Genomic DNA, 19,575 nt, shown 5'->3' with positions numbered 1-19,575 from the left:
TGTCACAATTGGCTTAAAGTCGAACAACTCAACCACTATAAAGTAATAAAGGTTCGTAGAAGCCTTCAGTTCAGTTCAGTCGCTCAGTCGTTTCCAACTCTGCGACCCCATGAATCCTTACCTCTCCCAAAAGCACTCGCCTTCTGAGTTCTAATAGACCTGCAGACAGTTATCAGACTCCTATCTCCAAGATGTTTTAATTATGTGAGTGTGTGTGTGTGGGTGTATTTGGCCTGGACTTGAGAGCAGGAGTTGTATCTTATTTCTCGCACCTACCAAGCAGCCAATAGTAAGCACTCAACAAATGGTACTGAACCAAATCATCAATTGATTAATTAATTTCCAAGTCTCTTCACATTGATTAACTACTTAGCGTGTCCCTACATGGGCTGCCGTCTATGGAGTCGCAGAGTCGGACACGACTGAAGCGACTTAGCAGCAGCATATGTGCCCATGGGCAGAGATTTAATTCAGTAAGTATAATACACATATAAGAATGCAAAAAGGATAGACTTCGGTTTTGCGGTAAAGGAGAGACCAAATGGAAACAGCGCATGTTGACCTGTGGTGGGAGTTCCCCTCTTTTCCCACAGTGACCTGCCCCAACACCCATCGACAGCTCAGTTCCGGCTACTTTAGTCTGGGCAGAGAGCGAGAGCGAGGGCGCGTGGGAGAAGCCTCTCCCAACGGCGATAGATTAGTCAGGCCTTAGAAAGATGGCGTCCTCGGAGCAGGCTGAACAGCCGAGCCAGGTAAGGGGAGTGGGGTTGCCCAGTAGTGGTGGCGGGGACCCCCGCTGGAGTGGGGGGGTGGCTTGGCGGGTGCCTGGGAGCTCGGTGGGGACCCTGAGCCTCGGAAGCAGGCGCCCGCGACCTCTAGCCACCTCCGGGGTCCCGCCCCTCGTCAGGTCCTCGCTGCCCGGCCCCTCCCCCGATGACCCCTCTTTGACCACATTCCCGAGCCGGGGCTTGGAGACGCCCGCGGCCCCGCCTTCCCGCCTGCCGGCCCCTGGGGTCCCACTTGTGCTTGGCTGTAGCGGTGGCGGGACCCTTAAGAAATCCCCCAGCCTTGAGCCGCGAGGGCTCCTGCTTGAGAGGGGTGAGAGGCTGGATCGTTCCCGGCCCTTCCGTGCCGGGAGGGGCCTGACTCCCTCAGGGTTCCCACTTCCCCGCAACCTCAGCCTCCCGGGCCACCCTGCTGCCAGCCTCTTCGTTTTCAGTCACCTTTGCGCTTCCCCTGCTAAGTTGGAGGGTGGGAAATATACTTGGACTCTCAGTGCGTTGGTAGGAAGGGGACTCATTGTAAACAACAGACATCGCCGAGCTAATGGCTGGTAATCTGTCCTTGCTGCCCAATTTGGTTTTCTCAGCCAAAGACCCTAGCCTTTGAGTCACACATGCAGCCAAATCCCACTCCAGTTCGGGGACCTTGAAGACCAGTGCTCACTCCTGTTAGGAAGCAGTGGATGATAAGGCTTCTGAAGGCGTTTGTAGTCCAAAGGTGGGGTGGACTAGGGGTAAGCGGTACTTTACAATTACTGAGTGTGTGCTATCATGCCGAGGACAAATTACGCTTATTATCTCGTTTAATGCTCATTACAACCTTTATGAAGTACAGGCTATTAAGCGCCATTTTGCAGGGTCTGTAACGAGCCTGATAAGCCTGGATTTGTGTGTGACTCCACTAGTTAGTCCTCCATGTGTAAGTTTAGTTAGGATTGGACAGAGGAGGAAGAAAATGGTGTCAACCTGGACTCATCGTTCATTTCTCACCTCCTTGAAACACCTGTGGACTTTTCAGCCGCCAACTGGTATTTCAATTCCTTCCTTGGCAGAAGAATACCACTTAGTGTTTCTTATTACTCTTTCATTCTTTATGATAAGTCTGTTACAGGAATTGCACTTAGAGGAGTAGCGTGTTCCCCAGACCAGCTTCCGCTAGCGAAGCGAATGATTCAGAGAGATGTCTACATTGTAAAACATGAGAAATAAAGAGGGCTGCTTTGGTCTTCTCACTGTCGAAAATTCTGGAGTGTGGGGAGTGTCCTGAGTTGGAAGGGGCGAGACTCTTCATTCTTACCTTAACCCACTTAGCTTGCTGAAGTACTGAGGCTCCTCAGAATCTGAGCTTCTCTGAACTGTTATATATTAGGAATGCCTGTAGGCTGGGATTAAAGGATGCCAGAACGTGTAATTTTCCTGTAACTGTGAAGGTTACTAGAATTTTTGCCACTGGGAGGCTTTTTAGCCCCCGAAGTGTCCTTTGGTTCTAGAAATTGTCTTCTCTGTGCACATGGACAGGATCGAAGGTCCTGAAGGGGGCTTGGCTGGCCTCTGTTTGGTTTTCAACTCTGCTTCTCCTTTGCCCTCCTTTCCAAAGCTGGTAGAGATGGGATTGCATCAGAAATGCTGGCAGACTGGGGCAAAACTTGAATGTTTCACACCAGATTCTGTCACTGTCTGACAATAAGCTGCAAATGCATGCATTTTAAGTGAACCAACTCTCTTCAGCAGTTGCTTTGCATTTCATTTTCTAGTCCTGCTCTGTGGTTTCCCCATTTCTCCAGTAAAACACAGTGGAACCAAGAGAACTGTTTGTATATTCCCCCAAGCCTGGTTTGGGTGTGAGAAGAACGCATCACACCTGTGGGACTGAGCCAGCATTCTGTCTCTTGTAGAAACTTTGTTCGGTTTGTGGCATCAGTCTTTTGTTTTGAAAGATTGAGGGTAGATAACCAATACTTGCTTTGAAAGGCAGTATAAAGCAGTGGTTAAAAGTATGGACTCTGAAGCCATCCCTACTGCTCTAGAATCCTAGCCCTACTATTTACCAACTGTGTTGGTCTTGGACAAGTCACTTCTTTGGCCTTAGTTTCCCCATCTGTAAAATAGAAATAATACTAGTGCCTATCTCATAGCACTGGTCTGAGGATTAAATGAATTAACTTGTTTTAGAACAGTGCCTGACATAGTGTGTTATCTATTAGTATTCCATGTAGTAAACTCTGGAGTTTGACGCACAAGCCATCTAAGCCTTTTTGGCAGTTCCTGTTGTGATATTTTTGGGAGTATGAGTTTTCATATGTTGGCCAGAAGTTCACTAACGTTTTATTTGCTCTTAAGTAATCGCCTTAAGATTTAAAGGAATATCCTAACTAGTGATTATCCTTGCTGTCCTTTGTAACTTAGATTTCACTGATATACTTGCTTTTTCATAAGGGTATAATCGTTTTAGTTTGTCTTCAAAACAGTCTGTTGGAATTGCATTTATTGCTTCATACTCTCGTTGTGTTTACTCCACATTACTCTGTTTTGCAAGGCTAATCTCTTATCAAAGTCCCTTTTAGTCTACATGTTATGGCCCATAGGAACAGGAAACGTTATCCCTATTTTTGTACTTTCCCACCAGCTTTTCTGTCTTTAGTGAAGAGCAGAGGCATAGTTCAATCCAATGGTTTAATGATTGTTGAGTATTGAGAATTATTACGGAATGTAGGTTTCGAGTCTGTTCATGTTCGCTGGATATAGTCAATTATGGACTGAAAAAACACAGAAGCAGGGAAGGGAGAAGAGTACAGCAAAGATATTATGGAGAGAAAGGCTTGTTTTCCTGATTGGCTTTGGTTTGAGCTCCAGCACTCACTCACTCTTGGACTTATCACTCCACCTCTCTGAGCCTCAGTTTTCTTCTCTGTAAAATGGGAGTGATAATAATTAACTTAGAAGGTTGCTTTGAGGGTTGACTGAAGTTACAGATGTTAAAAGTACGTGGTACATTTTGAGTGCTTATGTTGTGAATGTTAATTTCCTTCCTTAGGGCTCTGCATACAGTTTTGGAAGATTACTGAACTCTTGAATAACAAGTTCAAACAAGATATTTTGTCCCTCACTCTTTATTTTGAAAAGTTTTCAACCTATTAGAAAAGTTGAAAGAATAATACAGAGAATTCCTCTAAAACTCTCATAAAAGCGAACAAGATGCGTTGTTTACTTTTTGCTGAATTTGCTCTATTTCAGTCTCTTTATATTTTTCTTTTCTTTGGGAAGGATTAGATAGTTACAGACATGGTATTTCATTCTAGTATACTTCACCTTGTCTCTCATAAGAGTAAGGTTATTCTCTACATAACCATAATACCACTATCACAAAGGAAGTTTGGTATTGATAAAATATTATTTATTAATACAGACCACATTCAATGTTTCCAATAAAAAAACAAATTCAGGATCCAGTGAAGAAATAGGGAGTGCATTGATTTGCCTCTTTAGTATAATTTAGCATGATTCCCTAGCCTTTAAAATGAAAAAAACCTTTTTATTGTTGTTTAACAGACACTTATGTGTACAGCTTGGTGAATGTTCACAGAATGAACACAATCTTGCGTAACTAGTACTTGGATCAAGCAATCAAACATAACTGGGACCTCAGAAACCTCTTTGGCGTCCCTCTTGTTACTGTCCAGTCCCCCAAACGTTGCCCCTATCCTGACTTAATATCCGTATGTTAATAGCTTTTTGAGTGACTGAGTCTTTGTGGCCAAAAGCTTTACCCTGGAATTCAAATAGGTGTGTTGTGGTCAGTTTTGACAAATGTATATATACCTGTTTAACCACCACCACAGTCAAGATCAAAACAATTCCAGTATTCCCAAACATTCCCTTATTCTGCTTCCCCAGAAAATCCTAGCCTTTGGCCTCAGGAAATCTGGCCGCTAATAGATTATATTTGTCTCTCCTAGAATTACACATGGATGTATTCATCATGTATATAGTCTTTTGTGTCTCACTTCTTTTGCTCAGAATAGCGTCCGTGAAATTTTATATTGTTGTACATATGGCTTAGCAGTAAAGAGTCTGCCTGCAGCGCAGAGATGTGGGTTTGATCCTTGGGTCAGGAAGATCCCTTGAAGGAAGTGGCAACCCACCCCGGTATTCTTGCCTGGGAAACCCCATGGACAGAGGATCCTCATGGGCTTTATAGTCCATGGGGTTGTTAGAGTTGTACATGACTGAGCAACTGAACCACCACCACCACCATGTATCAGTAATTCATTACTTTTTACTGGTGTGTAGTATTCCATTGTATGGGTAAATCAACAGCACAGTTGATCTGTTCGCCACTTGGACATTTGGTGTATGTTAATGGCCTGTTGTCTAACAATGTTATCACACATTTAGCAGCTTCACGTTTGTTGTCTTGCAGTGTCTGTGGGTCAGAAGTCAGGACGCGATTTAGCTGTGTCTCCCAAGGCAGCCATCAAGCTGTCTGTCAGGGCTGTGGTTGCATCTGAGTCTTGACCAGGGAAGGGTTTGCTTCCGAGCTCGCGTGGTTGTTGGCAGCATTTGGCTCCTTGTGGACTGCAGCGTGAGGACCCCATTTTGTCAACAGCTGTCAGCCAGAGGCCACCTGCAGTTTCTGCCACATGGGTCTCCCCCGAGTGGCCGCTTGTTTCCTCGAAGGTGAATGGACATTACAGTCTAACGTAGTGTAACCTCATATGTGTAATTACATGAGCTCTGTCACCATTAGCATACTGTATCGGCCAGAAACCTGCCACCGTTCCTGCCCACATTCAAAGGGACAGCAGAAGGGCATGGATGCCAGGAGATGGGGCGCATGGGAGGCACCTTGGAGACTCTTCCCCACATGGTTGGTTCTAGTTTGGGGCTACTGTAAATATTCATGTGTGTTTGTGGAAACATGTAATCATTTTTCTTGGTAAATACCTCCCAAGTGTAACTGCTGGGTCACATGGTGAGCGTACATTGAGCTCTGTAATAGCTTGCATTCTTGTTTTGTAAAGCTGTGGTCCTTGTTGTTGTTTAGTCACTAAGTCATGTGTGACTCTTTGCGACCCTGTAGACTGCCTCACCCCGTCTTCTCTGACTTCCATGATTGCCCAGTTGGCTGAGATTCATGTCTATTGAGTTGGTGATACTATCTAACCATCTCATTCTCTGCTGCTCCCCTTCTCCTGCCTTCAGTCTTTCCCAGCATCAGGGTCTTTTCCAGTGAGTTGGCTCTTCACATCAGATGGCCAAAGTATTGGAGCTTCAGCAAAGTTGTACTGTTCTTCATTCCACCACAATGTATGAACATTCTGATTGCCCCACACCCATACCAACACTTGGTATTGCCTCTCTGTTTTAATTTTAGCCATTTGAGTGTGTAGCTTGAGTGAGTGTGTAGTGGTATTTCACTGTGGTTTTCCTTTGTATTTCTGTGATGACAAATAACATTAAGCATCTCTTTTCATGTGCATACTGGTAAAGGCTGAGCCTCATATTTTTCCCCATATGAATATCAATTGTTCCAGCATCATTTGTTGATCTTACCATCTTTGTGAAAAAAAAAAAAAATTGAAAAATAGTATATAATAGATCAATTTCTAAACTGTCTTCTGTTCCATTTATCTGCTACCTATATGTTTCTCCTAATGCAAATGAAGTATAGTTGACTCATGAGTTTAAACTGCATTGGTCCACTTACACTGGATTTCTTTTGCAATAATATAACAGTGCAGTATATAACATACTACACAGTTTGTGGTTGGTTGAATCCATAGATATGGAGGGCTAACTGATACTGATTTATAGTTTGTGTGTGTGTAAGAGAGAGAGAGAGAAATCTATCTAACTGTAAGGTAATACTGGCCTATCAGAACGAGGTGGGAACTTACGTTTATTTATTTATTCTTTGGCTGTGCTGTGCAGCTTGCGGGACCTCAGTTTCTAGGGATTGAACCTGGGCCACAGCATTTGAAGCCCAGGGTCCTAACCACTAGGCCACCAGGGAACTCCCTCGCCTTTCTTTTCTACTTTCTGAGATAGTTTGTGTAAGACTGCTATTACTGGGCACTTCCATGGCAAGTGGTTAAGGCTTGTGCTTTCTGTTTTTTTTCTAGGGTCAGCTTTGGCATAATGTTTCTCAAGGAATTTGCTGTCATTTCAGTTGTCAAATATGTTTTTAAGGTGTTTCATAATATTCCTTTTTTTTTCCTAAAGGTTTCTTCTTTTTCCCCATTGTGGACCATTTCTATAGTCTTTATTGAATTTGTTATAGTATTATTTCCATGTTATGTTTGGTTTTTTGGCCACGAGATCTTAGCTCCCTGACCAGGAATCCAACCTGTATTCCTTGCATTGGAAGGTGAAATCTTAACCACTGGACTGCCAGGGAGGTCCCTCTGTCATCTTTTATTTAAAGAGAAGTTAATTTTTTATTTTATTTTCTTCTGCTCTGGGTCTTTGTTGCCTTGTGCGGGCTTTCTCTAGTGGCAGCGAGTGGGGGCTCCTCTCCGTTGTGGTTTTGGGGCTTCTGTGGTGGTGGCTTCTCTTGTGGAGCATGGGCTGTAGTCACACAGGATCGGTAGTTGTGGCCCTCCCGTATCTTTTAGATGTCTATAAAATATGCAGAGATGTCCCCCTTTTCATTCCTACTAATGGAAAATAATGTCTTTTTTAAAAAATTGATCAATCTGGCTACAGATTTTCAGTCTTAGTATTCCTCAGAAAATCGGTTTTTATTTTATTGATTTTCCTCTGTTGTTTTTAAGTTTTAAATTTTCTTTCTTTCTGTTTACTTTGGGTTTCACTTGTTCTTTCTCTGGCTTCTTTTCTAAAGTTACTAACTAAAACTGTAAACTTCCTTCTAAGCACAGCGTTAGTTGCATTCCACAAATTTAGATGCGTTGTGTTTTCATTTTCATTCAGTTCAGTTCAGTCACTCAATCGTGTCCAACTCTTTGTGACCCCATCGACTGCAGCACGCCAGGCTTCCCTCTCTATCACCAACTCCTGGAGCTTGCTCAGACTCATGTACATCATGTTGGTGATGCCATCCAACCATCTCATCCTCTGTCGTCCCCTTCTCCTCCTGCCTTCAATCTTTCCCATTATCGTGGTCTTTTCCAGTGGGTCAGTTCTTCACATCAGGTGGTCACAGTATTGGAGCTTCAGCTTCAGTCCTTCCAATGAATATTCAGAACTGATTTCCTTTAGGATTGACTGGTTTGATCTCCTTGCAGTCCAAGGGGCTCTCAAGAGTCATCTCCAGCACCACAGTTCAAAAGCATCAATTCTTCAGTGCTCAGATTTCTTTATGGTCCGACTCTCACATCTATACACGATTACTGGAAAAACCATAGCTTTGACTATACAGACCCTTGTCGGCAAAGTTATGTCTCTGCGTTTTAATATGCTGTGAGTTCAGCATATTTTTTCTGTAATTATTTTGTCTTCTTGATTAGCGCTCTTATTTTGAAAGTGTCCTTGTTTATCATTGGAAATATCTGTTAGTTTGAAGTTGTCTGAGATTAATATTGCCAGTACAGCTTTCGTATGATTAGTGTTTGCATGGTCTATCATTTTCCATCCTTTGGCTTTTGAGCTGTGTGTGTCATTTTGTTTAAAATGGGTTTCTTATGGGCACTCTATAGCTCAGTCTTGGGTTTTCTCACCACTTAGTCTGACAGTCTCCGCCTCTTAATAGGAGTGTTTCATTTGTACTCAAGGTAAATATGAATGTGGTTGGGTTTAATTCTGAAGTGAAGTCGCTCAGTCGTGTCCAACTCTTTGCAGCCCCATGGGGTGTAGCCTACTGGGCTCCTCTGTCCATGGGATTTTGCAGGCAAGAATACTGAAGTGGGTTGCCATTTCCTTTTCCAGGGGAACTTCCCGACCCAGGGTTCGAACCTGGGTCTCCCGCTTTGTAGGCAGACGCTTTACCGTCTGAGCTACAAGGGAAGCCCTCGGGTTTAAGTCTACCATCTTGCATTTTTTTTCATCTGTTTTTTGTTTTCTCTCTCTCTTTTTTTTTTTTTTGTCTTCTCTTGGATTGAATTATTTTTTGGATTTTATTTTTGTCTCTACTGTTGATTTAGGTGTACCCTACCAATTATTATTATTATTATTTTTTACTAATTAGTGATTGCTCTAAGGTTTACAATATGTTAATTTAAGTTACCACAGCCTATTTTCAAATGACATACTATTAAATAATTCACATATAAGAACCTAACAGAAATATGCTTCAATTTTCCCTTTTATCCATTATACTATGTGTCATAGATTTTACTACTACATATGACATAAACCTCACAATACATTTAAAGTATCTTTTAAAAATAAAAATGTCTTTGCTAACATGTTGGCCATTTCTAACCTTCTTTCGTGTAGATTAAGTTTCCATCCCGTATTGTTTTTCTTCTGCTTAAAGAATTTCTTTTAACGTGTTTTGTGGTACAAGTATACTGTTGAAGATCACTGCCTCTTTTTCCTTTTGAAAAAGTCTTTAATTTGTATTCATTTTTGAAAGAATTTAATTGGATATAGAATTCCAGGTCGTGTCCTGCCCTCTGTGGGCATTTTAAAGATATTATTTTTTTTGAAATGCCAGATGGCCAAGTTTTTGTGGTTTTATTAACACAAACGCAGTGTGCAGACGAGCTGTCTGTTCATTTCTCTGCTGGTGTAGGATTGGTGACTCTGAGGGCCGGCAGGATTGCTCTTTCCACACTGGCTTTGAGTCCTTGGAGGAGACGTGTGAGTAACCTAAGCACAGGAAGGTTGTTGCACGTCAGCAGCACTTCAGGCTCCCTGAAGTTGTGGACCAGGAACTTCCGGAAGCCACTGGGCAGTATGACCTTCGTGTTCTTGTTGCTCCCGTGACCAGCGTTGGGCACTTGTATCTGGCCCTTGAGTTTCTTGAGCACCGTGTTGTCAGTGCCTCTGGGTTTCCATCAGTTCCACTTAATTTTGACATATCAGTCTGAGTGGTGTGGGTTCAACTTCTTGGTCCTCTTTTTGACGAGCTTCACGAGGGGTCTGAAGGTGGCCCTGATGGCTGTCACCTCTGTAAAGTGGGCAGTGCTGAGGAAGAGCCGAAGATACTATCCTATTGTTTCTTTGTTTTTCTTTTGTCCTGCACAGTTATGGATCAGAAGTCTGAAGTCATTTTTAATCTTGATTAATATGTGTAGGTAATGTTTCTCTTTTTTTTCTGGCTGCCTAGAATATTTTTCCCTTTTCATAGTTTTAGAATTTGGCTATGGTGTACTTTAGTATACTTGTGTGTTTGTTCTGCTTGGGGTTTGTTGAGCTTCTGGATCTGTGAGTTTCTAGTTTTCATCAAACTTAGAAAATTTTCAGTCATTATTCAAATATTTTTCTCTTTGGGGTCCTCCACCATCCTTCATTTTAATCAGTTTCTGCTGCGGTGTTTTCAAGTGCACTTACTTTTTTCCTGTAGTAGCTAATCTACTGTCATTACCATTCAATGAAATTTCTATTTCAAATATGTTTTTTCATCTCTAGAAGTCCTACTTTCTTCTTATACCTCCCATTTCTGTCCTTACTGTGATCATGGTTTCCTTTAAATTATTTTTTAAAAGAAAATCTTTAAATTATTTGGCTGTGTAGGGTCTTGGTTGTTGCACATGGGATCTTTAGTTGTGGCGTGCAAACTCTCAGTTGTGGCATGTGGGGTCTGGTTCCCTGACCAGGGATCGAACCTAAGCCCCCTGAACTGGGAGCATGGTGTCTTAGCCACTGAACCCCCAGGAAAGTTCTCTTTTTAAAATTTATTGAGATTTTTTACTTGACATACAGCATTATATTAATTTCAGGTGTACAACATGATTTGATATTTGTATTTTTTAATTGAGCTAAATTCTTGAATAAAGCTGGACTGGTGAGACTCATGGATCTTGTGGACTTGGTTCAGCTTCTGACAAGCAGTTTGGCTGCTCAGACCTTACCCCTCTTTCAAAACTGTGTCTGAGCTGCGTGTTCAAGATGGGAGTGAGTCCTCCTCGTCATAAGGAAGTGGACTTGTTAGGATTCTTCCAGGGCTCCGATTGGTGTTTTGAATGGAGCAGTCCTTCATTGTGTCCACTGTGGGACATTTAGTCCCCCAGACCCCTGCCTTCTAAATGCCTGTGGGGCTCTCTGGTCTCTGTGACGGCCAGAAACACCTCCACACACTTTTAAATGCCTGTCTGGGGGTGATTCCACCCCAGAGTTGAGATCCACTGGGTCGTGACATTGCTTTGAGACTGGCCAGGTTTGTGTTTTGTTGGTGGTGAAATGCTGCAGGGAAAGACACTGGCATTGTCCTTTGCCTGCTTTGTTTTGGCTTATGTATAAGAAGTGGTTCCTTTGTTTTACTCTTTTAACTAAAAAATTAATTAAGTACATATTAATTGAGTATCGATACCAGTTATATTCGAAGTGCTGAAGATCAGCCTTCACCAAGGTGGTAAAGTGCCTGCCTTCAAGGAACTGAAAACTAGCAGGGACAGACATTAATAAACAAGTTATATAATGAAGAATTTCAGATGGTATCGTAAGGACATCCACATGCAGAGTAGCAAGGATGAATGATGCCTGTCCTGGTTATCAAGAAATAGTTTTCTAAAGAACACAAGTATTTCAGCATGAGCTAGAGAATCACCTGGAAAATAATCGTATTAGGCAGTTCTCAGATTGGTAAGAAGTCATTTGTGAGGTCACCGTGAGGTCTGACTGACCTCACAGAGCAGTGAGTTGGAATACAGCGTGGGGAAATGCTTGCTCCTTTCTTGGCAGCCCCTGAGAACGGTCTTAAAGTCAGGCTTTGGTGTGCTGAGACCCTAGAAGGCTCTGTGAAGCCAAAGTTTGAGGAATTCAGAGAGTGTTGCTATTTAAGCTCCTTGGTGGGGCTGTGCTTCTTACACACTTTGAATATCCCAGAAAGATTCTGTAAGGAGCCAGCATCAGTGGTGGGTCCCCAAGGAAGAGGAGGCTGTTGGGATGAGAAGGGAGCTTCCTTTTTTAATTTTTTAAAGCAGAGTATATTTACATGGCTCACATAAAAAGGTACAAAAGCATATATGGTGAAACAGACTTCTTTGGTGCTGTGTATGGTTTAAAGTTTTTCCTCTGGCAAATATTAGCTGTTCAGGAGATGAACTAATTTAAAGGGAAGTTCCTTGGAGGTTATGATTCACAGTGATTAGTTGTATCTCAGGAAGAAAGTTTTAGTTTAAATCAGAATGAGACTTCCTGAATAATAGAGCTGTTTGTGTTAGTTCCATCTAGTTAAATAACTTACATTATTATTTATGGGATAGCATTAAGGTTGTTGCTTAATAAAATGTGGTCTAAACAAAACTCGATTATTTTGATTAAGTAGAAGAGCTCCAGTCCTTTTAGCTGAGTCATCATAGGCAGGTTCTTTAATCTCCCTTGCCTCAGTTTCCTCATCAGCAATACTTCCATACATTTATTGTGAGAATGAAATAAAGGAGCTAAGTAAATGTTTGCACTTAATATTTACCAGATGGACTGAAGGAAGCCCTCAAGAAGGCAATGAACTTCATATAATATGTTCAAACCCAATCCATTCTGCTCTTTGTTGCCCGTTCATTCATTCAGCAAATATCTGTGGAAGGTCTGTGGCTCAGCAGGTGAAGAATTTACCTGCAATGTAGGAGACACAGGAGAAGTGAGTTTGATCCCCGGATTGGGAAGATCCCCTGGAGGAGGAAATGGCAACCCACTCCAGTATTCTTGCCTGGAGAATTCAATGGGCAGAGGAGCCTGGTGGGCTATAGTCCAAAGGGTCACAAAAGAGAGTTGGACATGACTAAGCAAACAAGCACATAACCTGTGCCTGATACTGACCCAGGGATACAGTGATGAGCAGACACAGAGTCTGCCCACTTGGAATATATAATCTGGTGAGGACACAGACATCAGTCGGATATCACACACTTAAAATTGCAGTTCGGCTTAGTCCGAGAGGAGAGGAGAGGTGTGGAGTACCGTGGAGAGGTGCACGATATGAGTGTATATTCAGGAGATTTGAATATACAGATATTCTCCTGTCAGAGAAGGAATGCTTTCCCAAGAGTGACTTAGCTGGCATCTGAAGGAGAAGTTAAGCCATCAGAGAGAAGGGAAGGAACAGCTGGTGCAAAGGCCCCTTGACAGAGGAAGAAAAGGCAAGTGTGTGCGTTGTGGGCAAAGCTGGGGAATGTGGTGCCAGACCTGGTATGTCAGAGGAGACGCATGGCCAAACTGAGAAGGTTTATCTGTATTAGAGTCATTGTTGTTTCCTGGGGTGGTTGGGTGGATGAGATCAGAGTATTGTTTTGAAGAGAGAGTCTGCTTGCAGTTTGGAAACTGAATTAGAAGAGAGCCAGCATGGATGTGAGTGAGCTGATGAGAAGGCTATGGCAGTGGTCCAGGCAGGGGTTTTTGGAAGCTTGGACTTAAGTGACGTTGGAAGAAATGGAGCAAAGTGGATGGCCTGATTCCACAGATGTTTAGGAGGGCATATGGGAAGACTTGATATGGTGTTTGCTCTGGCAGGTGAGGGGAGGCGCTGCCCAGGGTGGTCTTTTGGATTCTAGTTTGCGTATTTTGGTGGAAGGTTGACTTTCACCCAGACAGGGAAAACAGAAGAGGTCATATGTGGTGGAGGGAGAGGATTATGAATCTGCTGGCTGACCTTCTTGTCCTAGGGAAGAAGGGGCTCTTGAGAAGGACTTCGGATGAAGTGGTAGGGTCTTTCCAGCAGAGTCCTTGCCTCGCTGTGTGGGAGCAGCTGGGCATGAGGAATCTTTGGGGACCCTCTGTGGACTGGACTCTTCCTCTCTCCACTTCCATTCTTTTCCCCAGAAGGCTTAGCACTTGCCGTCTGAACCAGCTGGGAGGAGTTTGGAGGCTGGCTCCACAGATTAGTTCATTTGTCTGGATATTATCTGTGGATAATTGGGAATTGGTTTGAACATCAGTAACAGTAAACTAATCATGACTCTCTCAAGCTGCTTGTTTTCTTCCTTTGGAGATTTGTAGATTTCCTCCTAGGTTGTCTGTCTCTGTCTCTTGTCTCTCCCTTTCTCTGAGCTGTGGCCATGTCAGCTAAGGGTTGAAGGTAAATTTGAGAGTGAGGGGAGGGATCCAGAGAAAGAAACAGACTAGGACCAGGCGAGTGGGCCACATGCTGCCTGCGGGTTGGGCTGTTTATCTGTCAGCTTGTCACTAGCTTATTTTCAAAACCCCGACTTTCTTTTCTGCTGGGGATTGGTATCCTGAGCGACAGGTAGTAATAGGAACCAGTGTTCATGGTTTACGGCTTCCTTGGCTCCAGATAGATGCTGAGTGTAGGCAACTGGGGCCCCCTTGTGGCTGGATCTGGTTCTTCACTTTTGGTCTGCTTGCTGGTCAACGTGGAGGGTGGCGGTGGGCAGAGATGGCAAAAGGAAAGTTTGGCTCACTTAACACCTTTTGTGGACTTTGCTATTGCTGTGGGTTTCGTGATGGTCCCCTGCCGCTGCTACTCAGCTGCTTGGGCCCTCTGAAGCCAAATTCAGCCTTCTTGAGGTATTGTGACTGTGAACCTGAACCTGGAAGCCTTCTCTCCATGTTCTCTAGCAAATTTGGGCTTCCTGGGCTACTTCTTACAAGGAACCCACCACAGACCTCTCTGCAGTATGGAAACGGGTGAGAAGTGCCAGCAGTAGTTGTTTGTGTGGGTCGCCTTTGGTTTTTTGATGTCCATTGGGTGGCACTGCAATCTTACTTTTGTTTTTATTTTTCTTTGCAGCCAAGCTCTGCTCCAGGAAGTGAAAATGTGGTGCCTCGAGAGCCGCTGGTAAGAAGCCACGATATATAGTATGAGTCTCTATTAATTAAAATACGTAGTATGATTCTCTGTTAATTAAAACACTGAGTTTAAAGAAGCCTGATGACCCTATAGTCATGCGTCAGTAGTGCCCTTGAATATAGGAGTGGAGGTGTTCTGTGGAGACCCAGCCCGTCAGCGACCTCTCACTTCTGACTGCTTTTCAGGCATGCAGAGGTTAGCGAGATTCCCTCTTAGTAAAGCCTGGTCTTTTCTGGAATGAGGAGTACCCACCCCTGGTCTGGTGATGCACCGTTTTATTTCTTGTTAATCAGTGGGACGCCCAAAACCTATGGTGGCTGAGCTGAAGCGAGGTTGCTGGACCTGACCAAGGAGCTGAGCTGCTTGATTGTCTGAAATAGCCATTCTGTTCCTCAGAGTGAGGGCACTTCAAGTGGCCTTTGAAGAACAGAAAAGAGAAAGAGACTTCTGTTTCTGCCTGGCCTGTAATTAGATTTGTGATGCTCACTACCAACATTCTGTGCTAACACAGTTGATAGGGAAGAGGGCTACTAAGTGCTGAAGCTAATTCTTTTTACACAGTGCATTTGCCTTGGTGGTCTTGGCCTGAGTGCCTGCCCCATTTTCTGTTTTGCATTTCAAGGCCTACTGCAAATCCTCTTGGCTGAATATTAAGCCCTTTTCTGTACTAGAAATTCCCTGGCAGTCCAGTGGTTAAGACTCTGCACTCTCATTGCTGGAGCCTGGGTTCAATCCCTGATTGGGGAACTAAGATTCCACAGACTGTGCGTCATAGCCAAAAAAAAAAAAAAAAGACTTGATCTCCAGAGAAGTTTTACAGAGGGGCCAGCTTTATGTTTAACTTCGCAGAGCTTTTTCTTTCGCTGAATAGTGATAGCAAACTTAGGGATATACCACCAAGCTTTTGTTTTAGCAGGGCCTGTAGTTTTACCTGTTTTCCTTCCTTCTCCTTCTGGAGGTATGGGAGGAGGTGACGTGAGGCCCTTACTGACATGAACAAGTCTGAATCCCAGCCTGTGCTAAGACTTTCCAAGGCAGGAGGTGAGTTGGATCTGGCTGAGCTGGAGGAAGGCCCGGGTGGCACCAGCCCTGCGGGACTGGTGGAGAGAGCCACTCTTGTCCTGCATGTCACCTGCTCTTCCCAAGGGCGGCTCACTTCCTGCCACTCCCCTCGTGGCTTCATTTCCCTCTTTTGGTATTGCGTGGGCTCTTCCTTGTGGTCTTGGTGGTGTGAAAGCCAGAGGAGGTTTTGCTCGGCCAGTCCCATAGGTTGGGAGCTTGTTTCCCGTGGGGCCTGCCTCAGTGCCCCTCAGACTGAAGTTGTAGTTGACGTTGGACTAAAGTTCAAATTGAACACTCTAGTCCTCTTCAGTCCTTTATTCCTCAGTCTCTTTTCACATTTTTATCTACTCATTTAACTACTGATCACCAGAAGAGCAGCTGGACCATCTTTTGGGCGTTCTTTCTAGCATGGAGCCCTGAGCAGTCGGTGGCATCGCTGACTATCGGGTGCTTGGAGCCCCATGGCCCTTCTGCTCTGCTAATGTTTCTGTGCACTGCTCGTTTCCTGCTGCATTCGGCATCTGCACGTTGGTTGCTTGTATTTTTATTTCTTTCTTTTCTGGGAGGCCCTGAGCAGTCTTCAAACCCTAGTAGCCAGCGATCGTCCAGAGTTCAGACTCATTCTCTCCAGGCCAACTCCACAATTACCTTATATTTAATTAATATTTTTTCCCCTCTTTACATACTTGCTGCATAATTGCTCAGAGGAAAGAAAACACATAGCAGCAATTTATATATATATAAAAAAACAATAATTAAAAAAAAACCCCGAAATAAACTCCCATCTCATTTGGGTTGATCCTATGAGTTGGGTAATTAGGGCCCTATTAAAAGGTAGACCCTTCCTCCTTCCCTTCTTTTTTTATTAATTTTTTTATATTAAACTCCCACAGTCTCTCAGTCATGCCCTTATTGCTTTTGGCCAACCATTTGCAGCAGCCTGATTAAATGAGGGCACCAGCCGAGTTGTATGCTCTTGTGTGAGCTACTTTTGCCTCTTGGGAGAGGCAGCAGGAGGGTACCAGGCAGAGAGGCTGCTGAGGGCCAGCAGTGGCTTGTGTGGCTGGTCAGGGGGACAGGATGAGCCGCTGCGAACTGGCAGCAGGCTAGAGAGAGTCACAAGGTGCCAGAGAGGTGATGGGGCACCCACCCACAGAAAGCCCCCTAACACTCAGCCCAAGGGCCTATCTATACCCTCACTCCCACCCCCAGGGAGGTTCCTCAGGCTGTATGTGTTAGCTGTCTCCTGGGTGCTCAGGAGGAGCAGACAATTGAAGAATAAAGCTAAGCCTTCTCCCTAAGTAATTTATATATCTTATTTGGGGAAGAAAATGCATTTGTTACATGCAAGACAATTAGCAAATGGCACAAGGTTGTATATAATTTTAGCAAACAGTACAAAATTGTATATAATTTGGTGCAGAATTGCCTGGCTGGGAGTATAAGAGAGCCTTCATTATTCAGAGAAGGAAGAGTTCTTTGGTGGGTGAGGGGTTCCTTAGGGATGGTTTTTGTGAAACTCGAGGCCAGGGCTGGAGGAATAGGATAGTCCAGTGTTGGAGGGAACACTGTGCTCAGTTATTTCTGGTTTTGTTTTTAACCAAGTGGAGTGCATATTTTCCACAAAATTCCTAAATGGAAGATGCCTGCTCTCTATACTAATAAGGCTAAGCTTGGGATGCTGCAGGCAAATAATCTTGTTCTTTGTCTTCAGAACTAGATGAGCACTTTGGGGTAATTTTCCCCTTTATTAAAAGAGAGGCTGTACTGAGGAGTCAGCATAGTGCAGGTGACATTGTTAGGTGGACGCATGGAGGTGTCTGCACTACTGCTTTGCTCTGTTTCTAGGAAAGGAGGACCTGGTTTTCATTTCTGTCCTCTCTGGACCCTAAAAGCTGGTTTGTGATTTTGAGTTGATAAGTAGGCTCATTCGCGTCTGACTCTTTTGAGATCCTACAGACTGTAGCCCGCCAGGCTCCTCTGTGCATGGGATTTCCTAGGCAAGGATACTGGAGTGGGTTGACATTTCCTCCTTCATGGGATCTTCCTGACCCATGGGGTCTTCCTGACCCAGGGATTGAACCCGAGTCTCCTGCGTTTCCTGCATCAGCAAGCGGATTCTTTACCGCTGCACCACCTTGTGGCCTCTAATTGGCACACTGGTGTGTGTAGCCATCCCCTCGTCTTGATTCTGGCCGCGTAGTGACACTGCACGTTACCTTCTCTTGCCCCTGCGGACCTCCTTCCCTCGCTAAAGAACCAACCCAGCAACTCTGGCCATATTAGTGGGGTAATTGCTCTGTAATGTCATGATGTCCTTGGGGTGGTGATTGGTGAACAGACTCCCCTTGATAAATTCTGTGAACTCCCCACTGAAATTCTCCGATTGTTAATGACAGAACTCTTTGCCAGAGTTAAAATGGCTGATTACTTTTTCTTTACACTTTGTTCACTGAGCTTTGCCTCCCAGGACAAGCTCCAGAGTACTGACCTCTAGCTTCCCCCAGACCTGCTCAAAACCTGTAAATTTCCTATAGACCTGGCTTTTCTCATCACCTATGTGGGCACATGCTCAAGCCGTCGCAGAGGCTCTGGGCTGGTCCCCGCACTGCTCTGCCAGGATCAAGTGCTCCTGCCTAGTTGATAAACCTTTAAGAATGGCTGGACGATTGTCTGCATCGAGTTCCTCCCTTGCTTTGATACAGAAGTAATCTTCTTAGAGTCCTTCCAGTCATACAGGTTGAGGGTATTTGAAGCAGCTGTAAATACGGTTTCGTTTACAGTCTGCTCACTTTTTTCAGGACGAGTTCCTCAGTGTTCAGCAGTACAGTTGCTTATGTACTTTATATAATGCTTATGGATCTGGGCTAAACTAGGATTTCAGCATTTTGCTCTTTGAAACCAGCTTATTTCTAATGAGTGAGTCTTCTGCTATCTTCTCTTCCTCTGACCTGTAGGTATAGGTTTTGTTTTTGTTTCTGTCCTTTTTCTGCATCCCTCTACCAAAATAACCTCAAACAACAGCTAATGTTCCTTTATAAATGATGATGGCAATTCTACTTTATTACCTTCCCTGTTGCTGCTGCTATGTCGCTTCAGTCCTGTTCGACTCTGTGTGACCCTGTAGACGGCAGCCTACCAGGCTCCTCCGTCCATGGGATTTTCCAGGCAAGAGTACTGGAATGGGGTTCCATTGCCTTCTCCTATCACCTTCCCTAGGATTAATGTTTTTTGGTATGCTGAATTCTCTCCCCCCCTTTTTTTTCTTTTACCTTACATCCCCATGACTTAATTATTCTATAACTGGAATTTTGCTCCTTTTGATTGTTTTCTCCCATTCCCCCCACCCTCCTCTGAGTTCTATTTTTTAATTTTAATTTTTTAGGCTCCACATATCTGAAGTACAGAAGTATCGTGTCTCCTCAGGTTTCTCCCGGAGGCTAAGACAGAGCCTTGCCTGGGGTGAAGGGGTTGGGTGGGTGGTTCGTGTGTTTGATCTCCACCCTTCTTGGGGAGCTCTTCTACCTCATACCTGGACACCTAAGATTTTCTCTTTGGTTTTTAAGTCAGTTAACCAGAGGCTGGCAATCAAAAGGCTTTTAAGGGACTTCCCTGGTGGTACAGTAGTTAAGACTCTGTGCTTCTAATACAGAGGGTGGGGGTGAGGGGGGAAAGGATTTGATCCCTTGTTGGGGAACTAAGATCCCACACACCATGTGATGTGGCCAAAAAGTAAAATCTAAAAACTCTTGGTGAATTCAGGGAGCTCCTCTTTAGGAGAAGAGCTGTGGCCGGTCGCCTGTCTCCTGGAAACCTCTCACAGGCACCTCTGGCACAGTCTCCCCCGCATTTGTGTCTTTTGTG

At 44.2% G+C, this 19,575-nt stretch overlaps 1 protein-coding gene across 1 annotated transcript in view; it reads left to right on the top strand.

The window, feature by feature from the left end:
- The first annotated feature begins 699 nt into the window (after positions 1-699).
- Positions 700-19,575, top strand: part of PEX14 (peroxisomal biogenesis factor 14) — a 141,633-nt gene continuing 122,757 nt past the window's right edge. The window contains exons 1-2 of the mRNA XM_004013728.6: positions 700-752; positions 14,590-14,637. Coding sequence (XP_004013777.1) covers positions 717-752; positions 14,590-14,637 — 84 coding nt within the window. The 5' untranslated portion in view covers positions 700-716. The remainder of the gene's footprint in view (positions 753-14,589; positions 14,638-19,575) is intronic.

This window comes from Ovis aries, chromosome 12, assembly GCF_016772045.2.
Source record: "Ovis aries strain OAR_USU_Benz2616 breed Rambouillet chromosome 12, ARS-UI_Ramb_v3.0, whole genome shotgun sequence".
Lineage (NCBI taxonomy): Eukaryota > Metazoa > Chordata > Mammalia > Artiodactyla > Bovidae > Ovis > Ovis aries.
Note: the sequence above shows the minus strand (reverse complement) of the source record. Positions and strands in the feature narration are given on the sequence as shown.